This window comes from Octopus sinensis, linkage group LG13, assembly GCF_006345805.1.
Source record: "Octopus sinensis linkage group LG13, ASM634580v1, whole genome shotgun sequence".
NCBI classification, from domain to species: domain Eukaryota; kingdom Metazoa; phylum Mollusca; class Cephalopoda; order Octopoda; family Octopodidae; genus Octopus; species Octopus sinensis.
The window spans coordinates 41,136,189-41,158,362 of NC_043009.1; the positions used below are offsets into that span (position 1 = coordinate 41,136,189).

Sequence of the window (22,174 nt, forward strand, 5' to 3'; positions counted from 1 at the left end):
TTTATCATAATTACCACACATTAATTATTTATAAATACAATGCTTAATCATCATCATCACCATCAATTCCATAATGATTATCATCACGATCATCGTTACCACTATCATCTTTTCCTACGTCTGCTTTTTGCCATGCAGGAATGAGAAGCTGGATGAGAGTTATTTTGATACAGTACTTTGTGGCAGGATGCCATTCCACCTGCTAACCCTTACTTGTTTCTCCTAGTAAGGTATTCCACCAGTCTTTGCACATGAAACTATTGAAGCTGCAGGACATATTTTTTTATGCATAATACAAAAACATAACACTAAGTTCTCCACCAAACAATGCAAATTCAAAGACACACATACATACTATTACATCATCAACAATCAACATCATCATATTGCTATTAATATTAACCTTCCAACTCATGCCAGCATGGAAAGCGGATGTTAAATGATTATGATGATGATGTGCTATAAGGCAGAAACTGAAAGAAGCCCGTTGTGTGTATATATATATATATATATATATACACTCTTTACTCTTTTACTTGTTTCAGTCATTTGACTGTGGCCATGCTGGAGCACCACCTTTAGTCGAGCAAATTGACCCCAGGGCATATTCTTTGTAAGCCTAGTACTTATTCTATCGGTCTCTTTTGCTGAACCGCTAAGTTACAGGGACGTAAACACACCAGCATCGGTTGTCAAGTGAAGCTGGGGGGCACAAACATAGATACACAAACACACACACACACACATAAATACATATATATGGCAGGCTTCTTTCAGTTTCCGTCTACCAAATCCACTCACAAGGCTTTGGTCGGCCCGAGGCTATAGTTGAAGACACCTGCCCAAGGTGCCACACAGTGGGACTGAAACCGGAACCATGTTGTTGGTAAGCAAGCTACTTACCACACAGCCACTACATATATATATATATGTATATATATATATATATTATATATATATAATATATATTATATATATATATAATATATATTATATATATATATATGCATATATATATATATATATATTATGTATATATATATATATATATATGTATATATAAGGCAAATAACAAAATGAAGAGGATAACCAATTGACAAACATCAGCCTGTAAACATTCATTTATTAATTAATTGCAATCATATGTATAAGTAATTAAAATAAATATACAAGTAATTAAATAAAATAAATAAATGAGTGAAAAAATATTTTTTCACTCATTCTTATTTATTTCTTTTTATTTATTTATTTACTTGTTTATTTATCTTGATTACTTATACAAATGATAGTAATTGATAAATAAATCCAAATCAATGTTTACAGGCTGATGTTTGTCGATTGATTATCCTCTCCATTTTCTTATTTGACTTACAAATTCTGGGTAACTTTCTGCTTTACCCCCACTCATACCTATTATTCAGTTGCACTACTGCCCTGCAACAGTAAGCACTTGGATATAAATATGTAGGTATAAATCCAGTAATATATTGGATATTTATTATCCCTTAGAAGGTTGCTTAACCTATTACACACATGGACATATATATATATATATATATATATATATATATATACCTGTGAATGTATGTGTATTTTTGTGTCTGTGTTTGTCCCCCATCGCTGCTTGACAACCGGTGTTTGTGTGTTTCCACACTCAGGATTTAGCAGTTTGGCAAAAGAGACAAATAGAATAAGTATTAGGCTTAAGAAATAAGTCCAGGGGGTCGATCTGTTTGACTAAAATCCTTCAAAGTGATGCTCCAGCATGGCCACAGTGAAATGCCTGAAACAAGTAAAAGAGAGTATACACCCCCACACACACACACATACAAACATGCACGTATGTATGTATATATATATTCAGACGTTTGGCTTCCAAGTAGTTTCCAAATATCAATTTTTTTTCTTGTAAAAGCAGCAGTTAATCTGAGTATGTTGCCGAAAAATAACTTACTGAAGGTGTGCTACGGTGAGGACTGAACCTAATACCACATAATTGTTACCAAAATTGTCATAAAAACAACAAAAAAAAAAACAACTTAAACCATATAGCTGTGTCTGTGCTTATATGAAAGACAAGTAAATTATATTTGTTCGTTGATAAGGCAGAAGGTTTTGTTTCCAGGATGCAACGTTAAATACGAGAGAATATAACTATAATAACAGCACAAACAGCTTCTGAATCAGTAACAAATACATTTAATTCCAACCACTTCCCACATTAACATATGTTAATATTGTTAAGTAAACCAGATTAACTCCTCTCCCTTACATTAAGATTAAATCCTACATTAATAGCTAGATTAATAATATCAAGTATGGTGATTGTCATGGAATACAGCAGAATACATTAGCTGCTATCATCAAGGAATACTGACAGCAGCAAAACATAAAGAACCATGCTTCTTTGATTATGGCAGGTAGGAATAAGTGAAGTAAGAAAAAATAATATAATCCACATAAGAATGGCGAAGCAAGGGAAAACTTGAGATATTTTTGTGGTAGGATCACACTTTGATAATAAAGTCGAAGTCGTCGCAGTGTGTTAGTGTGAAGGGTGGATGTGTTACGATATGTACGAGTTGGATATTACGTTAAGACGTGTACGAAGACATGTAATGAAGGTGGGCGGATGGGGAAAGATAGAGATGAGAGGAAACAACAATAACAATCACACACACAGACACACACACACAGATAACCATGCGCATAGACATACACACATATGCAGCCATATACATGCACGATGCAAAAGCAAGTTGAAATAATCATTTCATATACATACATAGACAGATACACATATTTATATATGTACATACATCTCTCTCGCTATATATATATATATATATACATACATACACACACATACACAATGTACACACATATAATTACTTGCATACATACAACATATATGTATATATGATATATGTATATATATAGATACACACACACACATACACACACATATATACATGCGCAGAAACAAATACATATAAGTGTATATGCACATATATATATATACATATATATATATATATGAATATGTATAAATTATGAACATATATAGACACACACTCATATATATATATATATATATATATATATATATATATATATATAAACATGCACAAACATATACACGCACATATATATGTGTATGTGTGTGTGTGTGTATACAAACATTTATACACTTAAACACACATTGTACACATCATAAAAAAGATTAGAAGTCAAATGTATAAAGAGAAATATTAAAAACCACATACAGTAGATGACCTGATAAAAATTACAATACCGCAATTTAAACAACAAAACAAGACAACAAGTTGTTTTCCGGAAAATATTTTCCAATCTTATTTTTATTCTTTGTGCACACAATCTTCCATGGAATTAACAAATAATGCAATAATGCAATAACAATCAATACCAAAATAACAAAACGACAGAGAGGGGGTTGGAGTCGGGGAGGTTAAGTTCTAAAGGAATGCATTTTTGCAACAATTCTATGCTTGTCATTTGAACATTAACAATACTTGAAATATAATTTTATCTCCTTAGCTGCCATGAACTTTCAGATATGAAATCTCGTAAATGGATTACAAATGCAAATATATATATATATATATATATATATATATATATATATATTGCTTAGACATAGGAAAACTAATAACCTGGTATAAGAACTCATTATGGATATGCTTCAAAAAAAAAAAGAAACATTATTCAAGTACAGTGTAATAAAAACTGAAATAAATAGCAAGTGAACAAGAACTTATGTAATGAACTTCAGTAGCTTACAGTTGTTTCTGCTACTAGATAGCTTCATCAGAGCTTCAAGGCATGATTGTGTGGTAATATGCTTACTTCCCAGCCATAGTTCTGGTTCAGTCCTACTGCAAGACACATTAGGCATATGTCTTCTATTATAGTGTATGTGCCAATCAAAGCTTTGTGACTGGATTTGGTTGATGGAAACTGAAAGAAGCCCATTGGATGGATGGATAAACAGACAAAGATATAGATATCTATATATCTATGTTTGTGTCTGCTCTCACCACTACTTGACGTGTTATTTCATTTATGTCTCTAGAAACTAGATCAACAGCGTAAGTATGAGGCTTAACAGTAAATCCTGGGTGTCGTTTCTTTGACTATACTTTTCAAAGTAGTGCCCCATCATGGCTGCGTTCCAGTGCCTCTAGAACTGCCAAAGAGATTCGATGTTTGGAAAGGCATCAAGTTATAAAAACAAAACTGAAAATGGAACTAGCAAGGTGTGCCCATCCCCCAATCCAACTACAAGAGCAGAAATGACCTAGCCAACCCATGCCAACATAGAAAGCAAATGTAAACTGATGATGGTGATTATGAGGAAAAGGAGGGGAAGGAGAGTGACCTTTGAACCCCAAAATGAAATTTGGACTCAAGATGTAGAGAGAACAGATAGTTGAATAAATACTGCAAGGCACTGACAATCCTACTTGTGCAGCCACTTTGGACTGGTGCTATATTTTTACAACTTCAAAAAGTTGAAAGGCAAGGATGACTTCAGTAAGGTTTGAACTTAAGAGTGCATAAAGCCAAAACAAACATGGGATCACACTTTCATCTGACATTCAAATAAGTAGGCAGGAGGCATTTATGCTCTAAATGGCGAAGTTCTAAGGCACGGAGCTGGCAGAAAAATTATCACGCCGGGCGAAATGCTTAGAGGTATTTCGTCTGTCTTTACATTCTGAGTTCAAATTCCGCCGAGGTCGACTTTGCCTTTTATCCTTTCAGGGTCGATAAATTACGTACCAGTTACATACTGGGGTTGATCTAATCGACTGGTCCCCTCCCCCTAAATTCCGGGTCTTGTGCTCAAAGCAGAAAAGAAATGGATAAGTTCTTTATTTATCAACCCTGGAAAGAAAACAAAAAAACAAAAAAGACAAAAAACCAAAGCTGAACTCAACAAGACTTGAACTCAGAATGTTAAGAGCCAGAATAAAAACTAAAACCACAAGGTATTTCTAACTTTTCTGTCAATTCACTGTCAAGTAATAAAAGATGTGGAGAAACAGCAGTTGAAGACTTTCGGTATTATACAAATCTCTGACTATTTTATATTTTTAATACTTTGAACAACACATATACTCATTCAGGTCCAAAAAAGTTGTGAAGCACAATTACCTCACTTTGTCAACGACAATGAAAGTTAAAAATGACGGTTTTATGAATCAAATATTATGACAAACAATTGAAAGATTTTCATAAAACCAAATAAGGAAAAGAAGAGAAAAACAAGAAGAACAACAATCACAAACAGTTAAAAATTTATTCCCAGTTCAGCAGTAATAATGGAGGACTTTTAATATATTCTGGTTAAGTGACTGCAAAAACATTAAGTAATGTTTTAAAGTAAACAAACTATAATTCCAATTGTAAATAAACACGCAAAGAATTTTTGAGTTTACTTTTCTTCTTCGTCTTTCTGTTATTTCACAAGTTTTTCCAGATAAAAGGAAAAATAACAAATAAGTTGTGATTTCAAGGGGGAGGGTGCACAGCAAATAAAATTGTATATATGTGCATATATACATACACACACAGATGTATGTGTGAATGTCTGAGCATACATATATACATACAGACACACAAATACACATACACATATATATATATATATATAAATAAATATATACACACACACACACACACACATATATATTAAAGAGAGGAGAAAGAGAAGGAGAGGTGGAGAGAAGGAGGCAGATTAGTGTCTACACACAGCTACAGAAATAAGTGAACTAAAGAACAAAACAAAAAAAAAGTCCTATGTGGTTGTAATAATAATATTAATAATAACCATAACGACAACCACAATAACGATGATGATAATGACAGCAACATCAACAGCAACTATAATGATATATACGAGATGAATTTCATTAAAGTTCAATGGAGATGATCAACATCTCACCTGTATAGTCTCCATAGAAAAAAAGAAGAGCATAAAACAAAAAGCAAACCAAAAAAAAAAGCGCTTTACGGGAGATTGATGCAATCAATACAGGGTTGGTGAGGGCGCGGGCAGTGTGTGTGTGTGTGTGTGTGTGTGGAGGTGGGGGTAGGGTGAGAGGACAATTTCAGGCTGATTTCTAAAGTGTTAGGAATCAACAATGGATTATAATTAAGTCAACAGAGCTAAAGGTATTTACAGAAACACAAGCACAGAGAAAAACACACACACACACACACACAAACCTACATACAAACGCACACACACACACACAATTGTTAAGATCAATAGAGTTTTATCATTACACACACACACACACACACTCTTCCCATCTCTTTCTCATTCAGCTTCCGAGTTATTATTCTCATATATATATATATATATATACTGTGTACACACACACACACACATATATATTTATAAAGGAAAAAGGGGGAAAAAAAAGCACTAATTCCTGCCTCACAAACATTTTAATGTCATCAAATAGCATTCAATTCTTGTGTCACATGTATACATAGATAGCCGTAGTAGATAATTGACCAACAATAACAACAACAACACAACAATTTGGATTTATATGGTTCTTCTCTCAATTGATTTCATCACCATAGAAAGAAAGAAAAACAAAAAAGCACCTAAATGATATATTGCACGTGCACATACACACACACACACACACACACACACATATATATATATATATGAATAGAGCTTCTATTTACTAGATAAAGCATTCGAAAAAAAACAAAAGTGATTGCACACATATATACACAAAAGTAATGGAAAAAAAAAATCAACATTCACTTTATAATCATCATCATTATTATCATCATTATTATTATTATTATTATTACAATTATTATTATTACTATTATTATTATTATTATTATTACTATTATTATTATTATTATTATTATTTATCATTATTACTATTATTATTATTATTATGATTGCTATTATTATTATTACTATTATTATTATTATTACTATTATTATTATTACTATTATTATTATTATTATTTATTATTATTACTATTACTATTATTATTATTATTATTAATTTGATAGTTTTCTTCTACTACTACTACCACCACCACCACCACCACCACCACCACTACTACTACTACTACTACTACTACTACTACTACTACTACTACTACTACTACTACTATTACTACTACTGTTGTTGTCACCATCGCCACCACCATCGGTAGAAGTCGTAGCATAGGTGCCTTATTGCTATCATCGTCATTATCGTTATCGTTATCATTATTATTATTATTATTATTAAAAAACAACGGAACTAAACTACAAACAGTAATTATCAAAGCCCAAATTATACATGTGTATATGCATATTTGTCAATGTATCATCATTTCGTTGTGTTTGTTCACGAACAATGTAGAGGCACACATTGAGAGAATATAATGAAGAGTGGGAAATTAAAACAACAACAACAACAATAATAATAGTTAAAATAATAACAACAATAATAATAATAATAATAATAATAATAATAATAATAATAATAATAATATAATAATATTATTATTATTATTATTATTATTATTATTATTATCATCACCATCATTATTATAAGGGACAAAAAAGAAAATAAGTTAATAAGTTAAAAACAATAAATCTTATAAGCATATATAATAAATTACCGATCAAAATTTTACTGAAACCCCCTAAAAAAAAAGGAGAAAAATGGAGAAGAAAGCAAAAACTCCCATGAAATATACTTAATTCATTGTCATTATTTAACATTCTAACATTTTGATAATTTCCAAATTATCGACAGCAGAATTATTATATAGACTTTGGCATTTGGCAGCCATTTTTTTTTTCCTTTTTTTTCAGATTACCATATAGATTTTATTGCATTGGATATATATATATATACACTTCCTTCATTTCAAAAGAAAATAAAATCAAAAAAAATAATAAATGAATAAAAAATAACACAATATTCTCTCCAGAGTGCAATAACAATTTAAAGAAGCCAAAAAATTCTAAAACCCGCAATTTGGAATCTATTCTCAGCGTAAATCTATGAAAAATTCCCATTGTAGCAATGGAAGCTATAGAAGACTTTTTTTTTGGGCCGTTTTGTTGTTGTTAAGAGTGTATATGGGAATAACATCAAATGAAAATGTGCGTTGATTACTATACACACACACACACACAAACATATATATATACAATAATTTATATATATATATATATACACACACAGAAATATATATACACATACAAACATATACACGCACAGAAACACATACTCACCCGCATATATATACATACATAGATATATGCACACAGATGGTAAAAATGGAAAAATAAAGGAATTCTTTAAACAGATTAAATAACACAACACAGCAATATTGACAACAAGAACAAAAAAAAACCAAAAGATTTCGAAAACAAAAAAAATGAATAACGAAACATAACGAACTAATGCTTCAATACACAAATGAGTATAACTGATTTTTAAATGTTTAATGAAAGATTAGAAACTCGTAAGCAATCCCCCGCCTCACACCACCACCAGCACCACCACCACCACCGCTGCCGCCACTGCTACCCCACCCCCACCCTATCGCACGTCATAAAAGACTTCCAAAGAGACTATGGATAAATGATAAAGTTTCTTTCTCTCATAAGAGTGGCAATAATATAAGGCCATTATCCGCCACACTCCACGCCATAAAATGAACAGCCCAGTAGCAGCAAATAGGTCCATTCATACACTAGACTTGAAAGTAAAATAAAAGAAACCCCACAAAAAAACAACAAACAAAAATTAATACCATTCCATAAGATGCTTTTTTTTTTTTTAAGCTAAACAAGCTTGGTTCCAGTCAAGATTAATAAAATTTAATATCAGTTAAATTTTGCCTATAATTTTATATGCATACATAGCTATAACAACCTATTTATCTCTCACTTGCTTTATTGCTGTGACTATATATATATATATATATATATATATATATACATACATACATACATACATACATACATATATATATATATATACCATATATATATATACATATATATATATATACATATATATATATATATATATATACATATATATATTATATATATATATATATATATATATATATATATATACATATATATATATATATACATGTATATATATAGGTAGATAGATAGATAGATAGATAGATAGATAGATAGATAGATAGATAGATAGATAGATAGATAGATAGGTAGATAGATAGATAGATAGATATTCATATATAAGTTATATACCATCACCATCATCATTTTGTGGTCGTCTTTTCCAGGTTTGCCTGGGTCAGATGAAAATTCATTGAGACAGATTTTCTACCACTGGATGTGCTTCTTTGTCACCAACCCTCACCTGTCTTTAAGCCAGCTATTATTTCTTCATGGTCAGATACGTCACAGAATACTGGAAATGAATAACACAGCTTACTCACCAATACATAGATGCACACATACATACACGTGTACATGAGTGTGTTTATGCATTTGTTTAGCATTTCTTGATGTGAAAAACATGCCTGCAGATAGAGATACATATTACAGAAGTACAAACTGGAATTAGGCAGGACAAGACGAAACACATGGGACAGAGAGTTGCCGAAGAGGTCACAGAAAGAGTGATGAAAGAACTTTGATGGACAAATAAACTAAAAATAATAACAATAAAACTAAAGTGAAAATCAAATAAATAGTGCGTGTGTGTTTAATTGGTAAAAGATGACCATTCCCAAGAATATATATATATATATGTGTGTGTGTGTGTATAAAAGTACATATACTAACATCATCATCATCATTTAACGTCCCTTGTCCATGCTGGCATGGTTGAACGGTTTGACTGGGCTGGCACACTGGAAGGCTGTGCCAGGCTCCAGTTTGATTTGGCATGGTTTTCTATGGCTAGATGCCCTTCCTAATGCCAACCACTCCAATGATGAGTGCTTTTACATGCCACCGGCATAGGCGCCATTTGCATGACACTGGTCTCTGACATGACTGCAATTTTACTCAGCTTGATGGGTCTTCTCAAGCATGGCATAATGCAAAAGTCTTGGTCACAGCCTATAAACATATAAATATATATATATATATATATATATATATATATATACACACATATATCAGAAGTTGAAAATGCACTGGGAGTCTTTTAGGTTGTTTATATTCCAAGTTGCGGCAGAGCTCCATGTCTTTTTATCCCAACATTAGAAAATCAGAAAAATCTGTGAAACCAGTTAACTGGCACTCCATTGTTTATGACAACGAGGGTTCCAGTTGATCTGATCAATGGAACGGCCAGTACATGAAATTAACATACAGGTGACTGAGCATTCTGCAAACATGTGTACCCCTAATGTAATTCTCAGTCAAATTCAGTGTGACACAGAAGCTGCCCCTTTGAATTACAGATACTATTCATTTTTACCAGCTGGGTGGACTGGAGCAATGTGAAATAAAGTGTCTTGTTCAAGGACACAATGGGCCGCCAGATATTGAACTCATGACCTTACGAGTGTGAGCTGAATACCCTAACCACTCAGCCACGTGCCTTCAGTGAAATCAGTTAAGCCTTTAAAAATAAACTATCTAAAAAACACCAAGTGCATTTTCAACTTCTTTCAATATTTCTACCCATGTGGAATAAAATAGCTTTGTTTCTTATTAATAATCTTTTATCTTTTAATCATTTCAGTCAGTAGACTGTGGCCATGCTGGAGCACTGCGATGACAGATTTAGTCACACAAATTGACTCCAATACGTTTTTTTTTAAAGTCTATTATTCTATTGGTCTCTTTTAGCTGACCTGTTAAGTGTCAGGGATGTAAACAAAGCAACACCAACAATCAAGCAGTGGTGAAGAATAAACACAAATGCAAAGACACATACATAGATATATAAATTTATGAGAAATACATGAGGTAGAAGGAGGGGAGGACTAACAATAACAGCATAAAAAAATAAACCTTGAACAAGTATTCTTTCCCTTGTTCCGGTCATTTAACTAGGGACATGATAGAGCACTTTCTTGAAGGGTTTTAGCCAAATAAATCAACCCTAGGACATATTTTTTAAAGCCTAGTACTTATTCTATTGGTCACATTTGCTGAACTTCTAAGTTACAGGGATGTTAACAGACCAACAGCAGTTGTCAAGCGGTACTGAGGAGGGGACTCAAAGACATACACACAGATATACACACACACAATATATATATATATATATATACACACACACACACAGATATACACACACTATATATATATATATATATATATATATATATATACACACACACAATATATACACACATACACAAACACACATACATATATATATATATATGACAAGCTTCTTTCAGTCTCCATCTACAAAATCCACTCACAAGGCTTTGGTTGGCCCGAGGCTATAGTAGAAGACACTTGTCCAAGGTGACATGCACTGGGACTGAACCTAAAAGCATGTGGTTGGGAAGCAAGCTTCTTACCACACAGCCGTATGGGAGAAAAACTTTCTCACAGCAAATAATAACTAAAACTCCTCTCAATCATTCTCTACATGCTCACTAATTAAGCCAAGTCTACTAATCTAAACTGTCCTCACTAAGTGGGCCTGCAAACCTGGACAACTTGAATGCAGTTACATGCACATTTTATTAACTCTGCCCTAGCGAAAGCATTGTTTTCAGTGTTTGTTTGTTTGTCCATGGACAAGATATTGTAAGAACCGCTGGATGGTTTTGGATGAAACTTTCAGGGATGTTTCACCATGTGACTGGCACAAACTGATCAGATTTTGGGATTGATTTTGAGAGCCGACAAGCTTATTTCAGATATTCTCATTTCAAAAATCATCTCTGCCTAATCTTTGAGAGGACGTTGGTGTTACCTTGGCAGAGGTTTGTGCTCTCTGATTGCTTTTGTTGTCTATTTACTCCTTAATTTTTACAGAAGACAAAATGTAGTTTGGCAGTGAGAATTTTCTAAATTCTTTCCAAAACTCATATACACTCTGGATAGTTACACATCTATTTCTATCGGTTATCTTTACTTATTTCAGTTGTTGGACTGAAGCCAAGCTGGGGCACAGCTTTGAAGGGTGTTGTCAAACAAATCATCCCAGTACTTATTTCTAAAGTCAGGTACTTAGTCTATCAGTCTCTTTTGCTGAACTGCTAAGTTATGGCCATGTAGAGAAAACCAACACCTGTTATCAAGCAGTGGGGCTATGAGTGACAAATATAAAACAAACATAAAAACTCATTTATTCATTTATACATATGTACATACATGCATGCATATATACATATACATACACATATATACACGATAAACTTCTTTCAGCTTGCACCTACCAAATCCACTCACGAGGCTTTTGTTGGCCAAGGATTATAGTAAAAGATACTTGCTCAAGGTGCCACATTGCGGGACAGAATCTGGTGCAAAAGCTCCTTAATCACATAGCCACACCAAAGAGAATGATATTTAATACTTCTCATTTAGAGGTGTCTACTTCAATCACAAAACTATGATATACACCCTCATATAAAATCGGTGTCTTCTTCAAAGGTAAACATTCCTTCCAATCTGAATACAAATATATTACTTCAATAAAACAACCTCAATCGAGGGCATAGTGCAGGCAGAACATTAGAGTATTGAAGCAGGTATCTTATTGTCTCTGCGTGTTCTGTGTTCAAATTCCACTGTCTGTATGAGCAAATATAGTGGCACACTTCAGTTGTCTTTAAGACTTTTGTTACCATGTTTCTCTGGAAATACATTGCCTTTGTTGCAACAACTTTTGAAAAACATGAAACCTTTAGAAAATAATCTGGTATAAGTGCAAAATTATACAAATAAAATATACATTTATTATATATATATATATATATATTACAAGCTGTGTATACTGTGGTAGAGACAGAGAATGAAAGTTGCAGTTCAGGGCATGATAATTCCTTCTAAGTATATCCTTAGAATTTTTTTTTTTTCCAGAGAGCGAAAAGAGTATACATCTTACTGCATATAATTCTTTTAATATTATTCTTTATTATTATCACAGTAGCCAAGGTGATGAGCTGGCAGAATTGTTAGCACACTGGGCATAATGCTTGGCAGCATTTCACCCATCTTTGCGTTCTGAGTTCAAATTCTGCCAAAGTCAACTTTGACTTTCATTCTTTCAGGTCAATAAAATAAGTACCAGTTGAATACTGGGGTCATTGTAAACAACTTACCCACTCCTGCAAAATTTCAGGCCTTGTGCTTGTAATAGAAAGGATTACTATCACAGTAGCCATGTATATCTTTTCATCCTGTTTTTGAATCTTCAGCCCGACATAACTCCAGATTTCCAAAATATTTTGTCTAAGGTCTTTTGTCAATGTCAAAACGGCATTTGGGATTAAGGTTAACATGAAATTTTTATAGAAGACTTTAATTTCTATCACTTTCAAACAGGAAGCTTAATATCACAGGATCAAGAGTAGTCTCAAGTAGGTGAGTATCAAAGGGGCTAAAACAGAAAGTTTGTATTATAGAAACGGGGGCAATTTCAGATGGGTTTGCATCAAAAGGGTGAAGCAAGTGCTCACGTACTTCAGCTGGTCACTCTCATTGGCAACACACCAGCTCTGCTCACTCAACAAACAATTAATTAAGGTGATAAGAAAAACTAAAAAAAAACAACAACAAAACCACAGTACAGAGATCATGTGATGGTCATGCCTTTCTTGATGACATTAGCTAATAAACAAAGTGAAATGACTACAAGTGGGTACCACAAATAGGGTCACATTACAGCTTGTTAATCTCTAATCTGCAGCAATCTATCATCTCAAAACTCCCAAACAATTTCTGATCCCTTTTTACTCTAGCTCTGCCCTTTTTCAGCCTTTTTCTCCTTTATAGTTATTACAACAATGCAGCCTTTACAGCTCACATATCCAACGCCGCACAGTTAAATACAGCATGATTTCAAACCCAACGAATCAGCGACACGTTCTATTATTTGAATAGTGCTCAAGTGAATAGTGACGGTGATGGAGTTATTAAATCTCCAAGATGAATTTCATGACTCATTGAAGACATATAGACAGAGATGAAAAGCTTATTGTGACAATGAATAGATGAAAAGAGAAGACAGGAGGGTGTCATCAACAGAGCCAACATCTTTGATCACATTCATACACAACCAACACAACATCCCCGAGAGAAACATGTCTTCTTCTTCCATACTGTAAGTGAACATCAGAACAATAATATAAGAAGTTTAGATATCATGCCTCTGTGTGTATGCGGCACATATATATATATATATATATATATATATATATATATATACATACACACACATGTACATACATACACACACACATATATATATATATTTATTTATATATACACACACATATATATATACACACAAACATATAAGTGTGTATTTGTATGCTGTATACACACCTCCACATTAACACAATCATGTGCATACACACAAATATATTTGTATATAATATACATATATGTGTGCGCGTGTGTGTGTGTATATACAATATATGCATAGATATAATATATAGACATGTAAATATATATCATAGATCTATATATATATATATACACATAATATATATAAACATATTTAATATATATGTATATATATATATATATATTATACACACATATAGACTGATACATATATATATATGTGTGTGTGTGTGTATATATATATATATATATATATATTATACACACATATAGACTGATATATATATATGTGTGTGTGTGTGTATATATATATATACACATACATACATTGATGCATCAAATAAATGGGTAAGCAAAAAAAACAACAAAAATCAAAAATAACAAAAAAATATGATAGACTTCCTCATGAAAAGAATAAATTTGAATAAAATTACAACAATAGCAACAACATAAACATCACATACACACACATCGCATACATAAATACACACACACACAAGCACGCATATGTGCATGCATGTATGTATGTATGTATGTATGTATGTATGTATGTATGTATGTATGTATGTATACCTACATGAAGATAAACTTTTACAATTCTACAAGATTCCTTATAGTTCCCAGAAAAACAACAACATCAACAATAAATGCAATAGTGGACATGAAATACATCAAACAGAATGAAGCATAACACTAAGAGACATGAAAGCCCCCTCCCCACCCAGCCTTGGCACCACTCTTCTTCATCATCTTCTCCTTCTGTTCTATTGGGTCTGTTCTTGTTTATATATATATATACATATACACACAAATTTTTTTTACTATCATTATTCTCATCATCATTATTATTATTATTATTATTATGGTCTCTTTTCTTTGTTTCTCTTTTCTTTAAATTTACAATTTACAATGACTAGGTGGGGTAGAAAACACAAAAGCACACACACAAAAAAGAAACAACATATATATATATATATATATATATATATACACACACACATACATGTGTATGTTTATATATATATATATAATATATATATATATATATGTATGTGTATATACATATACAAAAATCAAATGCAAAATTTAATATTTCTCTCTCTCTCTGGAAAATATGATGTTTCAATTTATTTCAAGAGAAAACTGTTGTTAATGCAAGGTTTTTTTTTTCTCTATTTTTGTTTTGTCTTTTAGAAAGAAAAATGAAAAAAGAAAAAAAAAGTTGTTTTCTTTGACACACTAGAATTAATCATTCTTCACATATAAACACTATCTTCTTCCTTCGTCTTACCCCATTTCTCTCACAAACAGACACACACACACACTTCCTTACAGACACATTTATTTTGCATTTCCTAGTATATATATTTTTTTTTTCTGTGAAAGGGAAAGAACTATCTAGAAATGATACACATACACCATAAACACACAGTTCATTGGAAAGAAAATACCATCACCCTCACCCTACCACCGAAATTAAAAATTAAAATAACAAAAATAAAACGAATTCAAAATAAGCAAATAAATACAATAGTCACTTACCTCAACAGCATAGTGTAGTGCCTTAGCTGCGGGATGAATTAGGAGGTTGTGAAATGGTGAGATTTGGGGTTTTCCCCAACCGCCTTCTGCCGACCATTCAATTTCAAGCATGTGGTCAGTGAAAAACCTGCCAAAGACCAGCTCATTTGAAGCGGGCTTTGGTTGAGGATTTTTGGATTTCTGAACAATGGCCTGTGCCGCCTATATTAGGAAGGAAAATAAAAACAAAAAAAAGAGAGAGATGAAAGAAAAATGAAATGGTTGAGTGACTTTTATAAATTTATGACTTTGCTTATATTTACAACACAAGTGTGAAAAAAAAAACATCAATGTCATTTTTGTATTTGGTTTGCAAGATTCTTGGTGTGAACTTGTGTGTTGAAACATATTTTACTGCATCTAGGGAGGGTCATTATACCAATAATAATAAACACATGCACTGGTTCTATTTCATTTCTTTATTATTTATTTGCCAATTAAGGTACTGATATAGCAGACTCATTAGCATGCCAAGTAAAATGGTTAGCATCATTTCGTCCGTCACTATGTTCTGAGTTCAAATTCCGCTAAATTCAACATTTCCTTTCATCCTTTTCGGGGTACCAGTTGAGCTATGGTGTTAACAGAATCGACTTATCAGCTCCCCCGAAATAGCTGCCCTTGCACCAAAATTTTGAGATGATTATTTATTTGTCAATTAGTTAGCTAATTAACTAATTGATTGTTTGATTAATCATCTGATTGAGCAATAAATCAGTCAGGTTTGCAAAAGTCTGACTGATTAATCAAAGAATCAATTAGCTAAATTTCTTAAAAGGTTAACCAACTTACAAATAAAAATAAGGAAGTGAAACAAAACCACAGTGTGTATTTATTATTCATATAATGACCCTCTTAAGATACAATAAAATCATCTAGAAATATGTGTATGAATGATGTACATTGAAATTCACCTATAAATAAGAGTTTATAATACATTGGGCTTTGAAAGATAAAGGATAAAAAAAAGAGAAGGAAAGTTAGTTGTAGGGTCTTACTACCTTTGTTTCAACCAAAGTACTTTTAACCAAACGTACACGGTATGCTGTTTCTTCTAGTTAGATTGAGTTTTCGAGATATTGATTTTGGAAGACTTACACTTTGCTCTTTTACTTGTTTCTATCATTGGATAACAGCTTTGCTGGAGCACCACCTTATTCTATTGGTTGCTTATGCCAAACTGCTAACAAGGACAAAAACAAATTGACACCATTTGTGAAGCAGTGGGGGTGGGGAACAGACACTCAAGCACATACATACATGACAAATATTGTTCAGCTTTCATAACCAAATTCACTTATGAGGTAGATTCTAGAAATTTTAAGACATTTTTTTTAGGAGAGGTACTTATAACTTTTCTAGATTATTGTAATTTTAGCATATCACTACAATACATCTAATAAGCCGATCACCAACTTTTGTTATTCCAGATTGAAAGGGAAAGCTGTAAAAGCACTTTGAACACATTCTACGAAATATTGCTTGCCACAGCTGGCTATTAGGCAGAATACAGTCAGGACGTGAAGACAATTTGGATACTCACTACGCAATTAGGTTTTGTGTTAAATTGAGAATATTTGCTACAGAGAATTATAAAATGCTCCAGCCTGCCTATGGATTAACTGGTATGAGCTAAGCATCTGTTTTTCACAGGCACAAGTGGCCAGGCAAAGCAAGTCTACCCAGAGGCCCATCAAGATCCTCTTTTTTAAGAGCAAGTACACCATCTACATCTTCTGACCGGTCATTCAACAATGAATACTTTGAAGAGGTTTTGATGGAGTTCAGGAAGAGATTTCATATAAAAAAAACTCAAAGCACCTGCACCCAGAGAATGTGCCTGTCCACTAATCCATCCTGATAGCCTACTATGTGACAGAGAAGGGCATCAAAACTGTCCCTCACCCTCCCTACACTCCAAACTTTGTTCCCTTTGACTTTTGGTTGTTCTCAAAGCTGAAGAACCTCAGGGACAGTCCTTTTGAAGATGGAGGAGGATGTGACAAGGGTACTGGATACTTTCACTTAGGAGGACTTCCATGGGGACTTCACAAAGTAGTTGGAGTATTTCAACTAGTGCACTGAAGTCAGATCTTACACTGAAGGAGATTGTCTAGGGTTCAGTCCCATTGCATGGCATCTAGGGCAAGTGTCTTCTACTGTAGCTCTAGGCCAACCAAAACCTCGTGAGAGGATTTGGTGGTAGAGAGAGATCGAAAGAAGATGGTTGTATACACACACATGTATGTGTGTGTGTCTTTGTGTTTGTCAACCCCACCCACTTGACAGTGTTGGTTTGTTTGTGTCCCAATATGTTAGCAGTAGGCAAAGGAAACCATAAGAGTTAGTAAGCAGGCTTAAAAATACTGGGGTTGATTTGTTCCAATAGACCCTTCAAAGAAGAGCCCTTTATAAGGCTGTAGTCCACTGACAGAAACAAGTAACAGATAAATGGAAACATGTTTATTGGTAGCATTAATTTTTTTATTCTTTTTCTTTCATTTTTTTCTTTTGGCAACATATTTAGATTTCAAGAAGAATTACAAAGTGATAATAAGTACCAAACATTAAAAGATTGCAGTTTATTTAGTAAACCTGGAATATTGATTTCAAATTTTGGCAGAAGGCCAGCAATTTTTTTTTGGGGGGGAGACCAAGTCAATTACATCAGCCCCAGTGCAAAACAGGAACTTATTTTATTGACCCCGAAAGGATGTAAAACAAAGTCAATCTAAGCAGAATTTTAACATAGAACATGCAGGTAGGCAAGATGATGCAAAGCATTTTGCCTGGTGTACTAACGATCTAGACCAGCTTGGTGCCTTGAAGTAAACCTGAAAAATTAAACAATATACACACTGAGTATGGAGGTGAAGGCAAGATGTATGATTTCTGGAGGCCCTTCAAGACCAGCGAGATCAATGCTATTAATATTTCATTTAAACTGTTCAAAATCAACACCTGCAGGAAAAATATGAAAAGGGAAGAGGTTCCAAGGGGATAACGTACTTGGGGGAATGGACTGAGTATAATGGTTAGTGTGAGGTTTATTAAGGGAAGGGGAGGATTTAACACAATAAAAGGGATGACAGGAAAAATGACAAATGAATCATGAGTGCTTGAGTAGAGGCAGTGCAAGTATATATTTTGATAAAAGTATTTGACCGACTGGTGAAATACATCAAGCCAAAGAAGGAACTTCTAGGTTAACCTTTAGCATACTGATTTGTTCCTAGAACAGTTTCCCATACCACTGCATTATTCTTAATTTTTACTGCCCACAAGGTGCTACACACAGAGGGGACAAACAAGGACAGACAAATGGATTAAGGATGAAAGGCAAAGTCGACCTCGGCGGAATTTGAACTCAGAGCGTAGCAGCAGACGAAATACCGCTAAGCATTTTGCCCAGCGTGCTAACGTTTCTGCCAGCTCGCCGCCTTCACTATTCTTCGCCACTGCATTATTCTAGGAGGAACAAAAGAGGTGAGCACCTACTCTTTTAAAATAATTATAACTTTCACTGTATTGATTCTTTTTGTATACTAATAAAAGACTGGATGAATTAATATTTTCACGTAGTGCATTAAAAAACAGATGAATGAGTTGCCTCACAGAAATGTACTCCCTTGGGGCCAGTACATTCCTTAAATCAACCAGCCATGGATGATAGTATCAACTCAGTACTTTGTTCACAATATAACTGTAGGCACAGTCTACATCCTCATCATCACCTCACATAATTTCAGCATCAATATCTGCCTGAGTAAATCCTTCAAAATCGTCATCTGAGTCAGAATCAAACAAGATTTTTTTCCAGAAAAGGTTCAAAAGAGGAGCAGCCATTTTTGTTTCACAAAAAAATCAAAGCAACAAAGTTCAATTTCAAAGTTTGTCTACCTCGTGGTTAGTATATAGACAATGAAAATAGTGTCTGAATTGAAAGTAGCCAGTTTACAGCTTAAAGTACTGGAAAGAAACTTAGTGCTGTGTTTATTTTAAACATCTATTGCAAGGCGACAAAATGCGTCTGCAGCTATACGGGAGAAAACTCATGGGTGACAAACTGTGACAGTAGCTTGGAGAAAGTTAATGGTTGACTTCCAAACAATTGCTAACTACGATTTAGACTGTACCCTACTGTCTTAAAAAGTAAAATGGACACACAAAAGGCAACGGTTTTGACAAGAGGGCCAAAGCAATTACATCGAACCTTGATTGGAATTTATTTTACTGGACTCCAAAATGACAAAACACAAAATCCACCTTGGTGGAATTTGAGCTTAGAAAGGGCCTAAAGAAATACTGCAAAGCATTTTGTCCACTGTGGCGATAATTCTATCAGATTGCTGCCCTCGATGCATTGAATATTGTAACCTAAGACGTGCTATGCCTGAATAAGAAAGAACAACTTTGATGATAGCTTTGCTAATTTGATGTTGGGAATACTAACGATGGCAACAACTACAATAATCTAAGGAGGAAGTTTCTAATTGGCAGCTTCATAAGTTAGAATTAACAGCAAAATCAGTGTCAAATCACACTGCGTTGTCTTAATTCTTTCTACTACTAGGCACAACCCCAAAACCTTTATGGAGAGGGGCTAAGTCATTTAACCCCTTGCAGACAGATTTAGTACGGACAGTCTGTGCTGTGCACCCAGTATTAGGCCATTCAGTATTTTTTTATTCTTTTATTTGTTTCAGTCATTTGACCACGGCCATGCTGGAGCACCGCCTTTAGATAGAAAGATCTTTACAGCACCTAGGTTTCCCAAGCGGTCACCCATCTAAGTACTAACTAGGCTCGCCTTTGCTTAACTTCGGTGATCGGAAGAGAACTGGTGTTTCCAAAGTGATATGGCCGTAAACATAACTACATAAATTTTCATACAGGAAATTTGACAGGGTATTTACAGATTCTTCTCAGTATGGTACATTTGAAAACATGGTACCACACAGAGTGAGACATAGCACTGCTCACACACACACACACACAATGTTTCGATGCAGTCAGTACTGCTTCCTGTCTGCAAGGAGTTAAATCAACCCCAGTGATCAACTAGAACTTATTTTATCAAGGATGAAAAGGCAAAGTCGACCTTAATGTAGTTTGAAATCAAAACGTAAAGCAGGAAGAAATGCTGCTAAACATTTTCCCCAATGCTTCTGTCAACTCAGTACCTTACTGTACAGTCTTAATAAAAGAAAACCACATTAACCCTTTAGCACTCGGATTATTCTCTCGAATGTAATGCATTTTGATTCACATTGTTTTGTGGCGCCGGAGTGGCTGTGTGGTAAGTAGTTTGCTTACCAACCACATGGTTCTGGATTCAGTCCCACTGCGTGGCACCCTGGGCAAGTGTCTTCCACTATAGCCTCGGGCCGACCAGAGCCTTGTGAGTGGATTTGGTAGACGGAAACTGAAAGAAGCCCATCGTATATATGTATATATATGTGTGTGTGTATATGTGTGTGTGTGTGTGTGTGTGTTTTTGTATGTCTGTTTGCCCTGCCCACACCCCCACCCGAACATCACTTGACAACCAATGCTTGTGTGTTTACATCCATGTAACTTAGCGGTTCGGCAAAAGAGACCGATAGAATAAGTACTAGGCTTACAAAGATTAAGTCCTGGGTTCGATTTGCTCGACTAAAGCGAGGCTCCAGCATGGCCGCAGTCAAATGATTGAAACAAGTAAAAGAGTAAAGAGATTATCTCATCGCTTCGAGATTTTGATGATGTGATCCTTTATTTTTAGAATGACAGGGTAGGTGTGAGAGGCCAGATCTGACCAGTTTGAACTTAAGACAGGTAGAAGATTTGGGGCCGGATTAAATGCTAATAATGTAACTCTAAATACATTATCATTCCATGTAACATAGGCTTCAATAACCACAAGCATCTTCCATTTGTTACATTTTCAACTAAAAGTCTGCAAGCCACAGCTTTAGCTGCAGACACAACTTGTTTGCACCTGAGCTGACAAGAGCAAAGTCAAAGAAGGTATCTTGCTCAAGTGCACAGCAACACACTGCCTGGGATGGAATTCGG

General features: G+C 33.9%; 1 protein-coding gene and 1 non-coding gene across 3 annotated transcripts in view; both read right to left on the reverse strand.

The window, feature by feature from the left end:
- The window catches only part of LOC115218526 (branched-chain-amino-acid aminotransferase, cytosolic), a 478,054-nt gene that overhangs the window by 269,708 nt on the left and 186,172 nt on the right, over window positions 1–22,174 (reverse strand). Inside the window, exons 1-2 of one of the 2 annotated variants that reach the window (XM_036508335.1) lie at window positions 21,242–21,252; window positions 16,079–16,279 (exon numbers count right to left, since the gene is read on the reverse strand). In XM_036508335.1, coding sequence (XP_036364228.1) covers window positions 16,079–16,189 — 111 coding nt within the window. In that variant the 5' untranslated portion in view covers window positions 16,190–16,279; window positions 21,242–21,252. Of the gene's footprint in view, window positions 1–16,078; window positions 16,280–21,241; window positions 21,253–22,174 lie in introns of those variants that run through there. The other variant, XM_029788393.2, reaches the window with a different exon arrangement.
- LOC115218704 lies at window positions 20,870–20,988 on the reverse strand. Its single transcript, XR_003882251.1, has one exon. It is a non-coding gene; the product is annotated as a 5S ribosomal RNA (ribosomal RNA).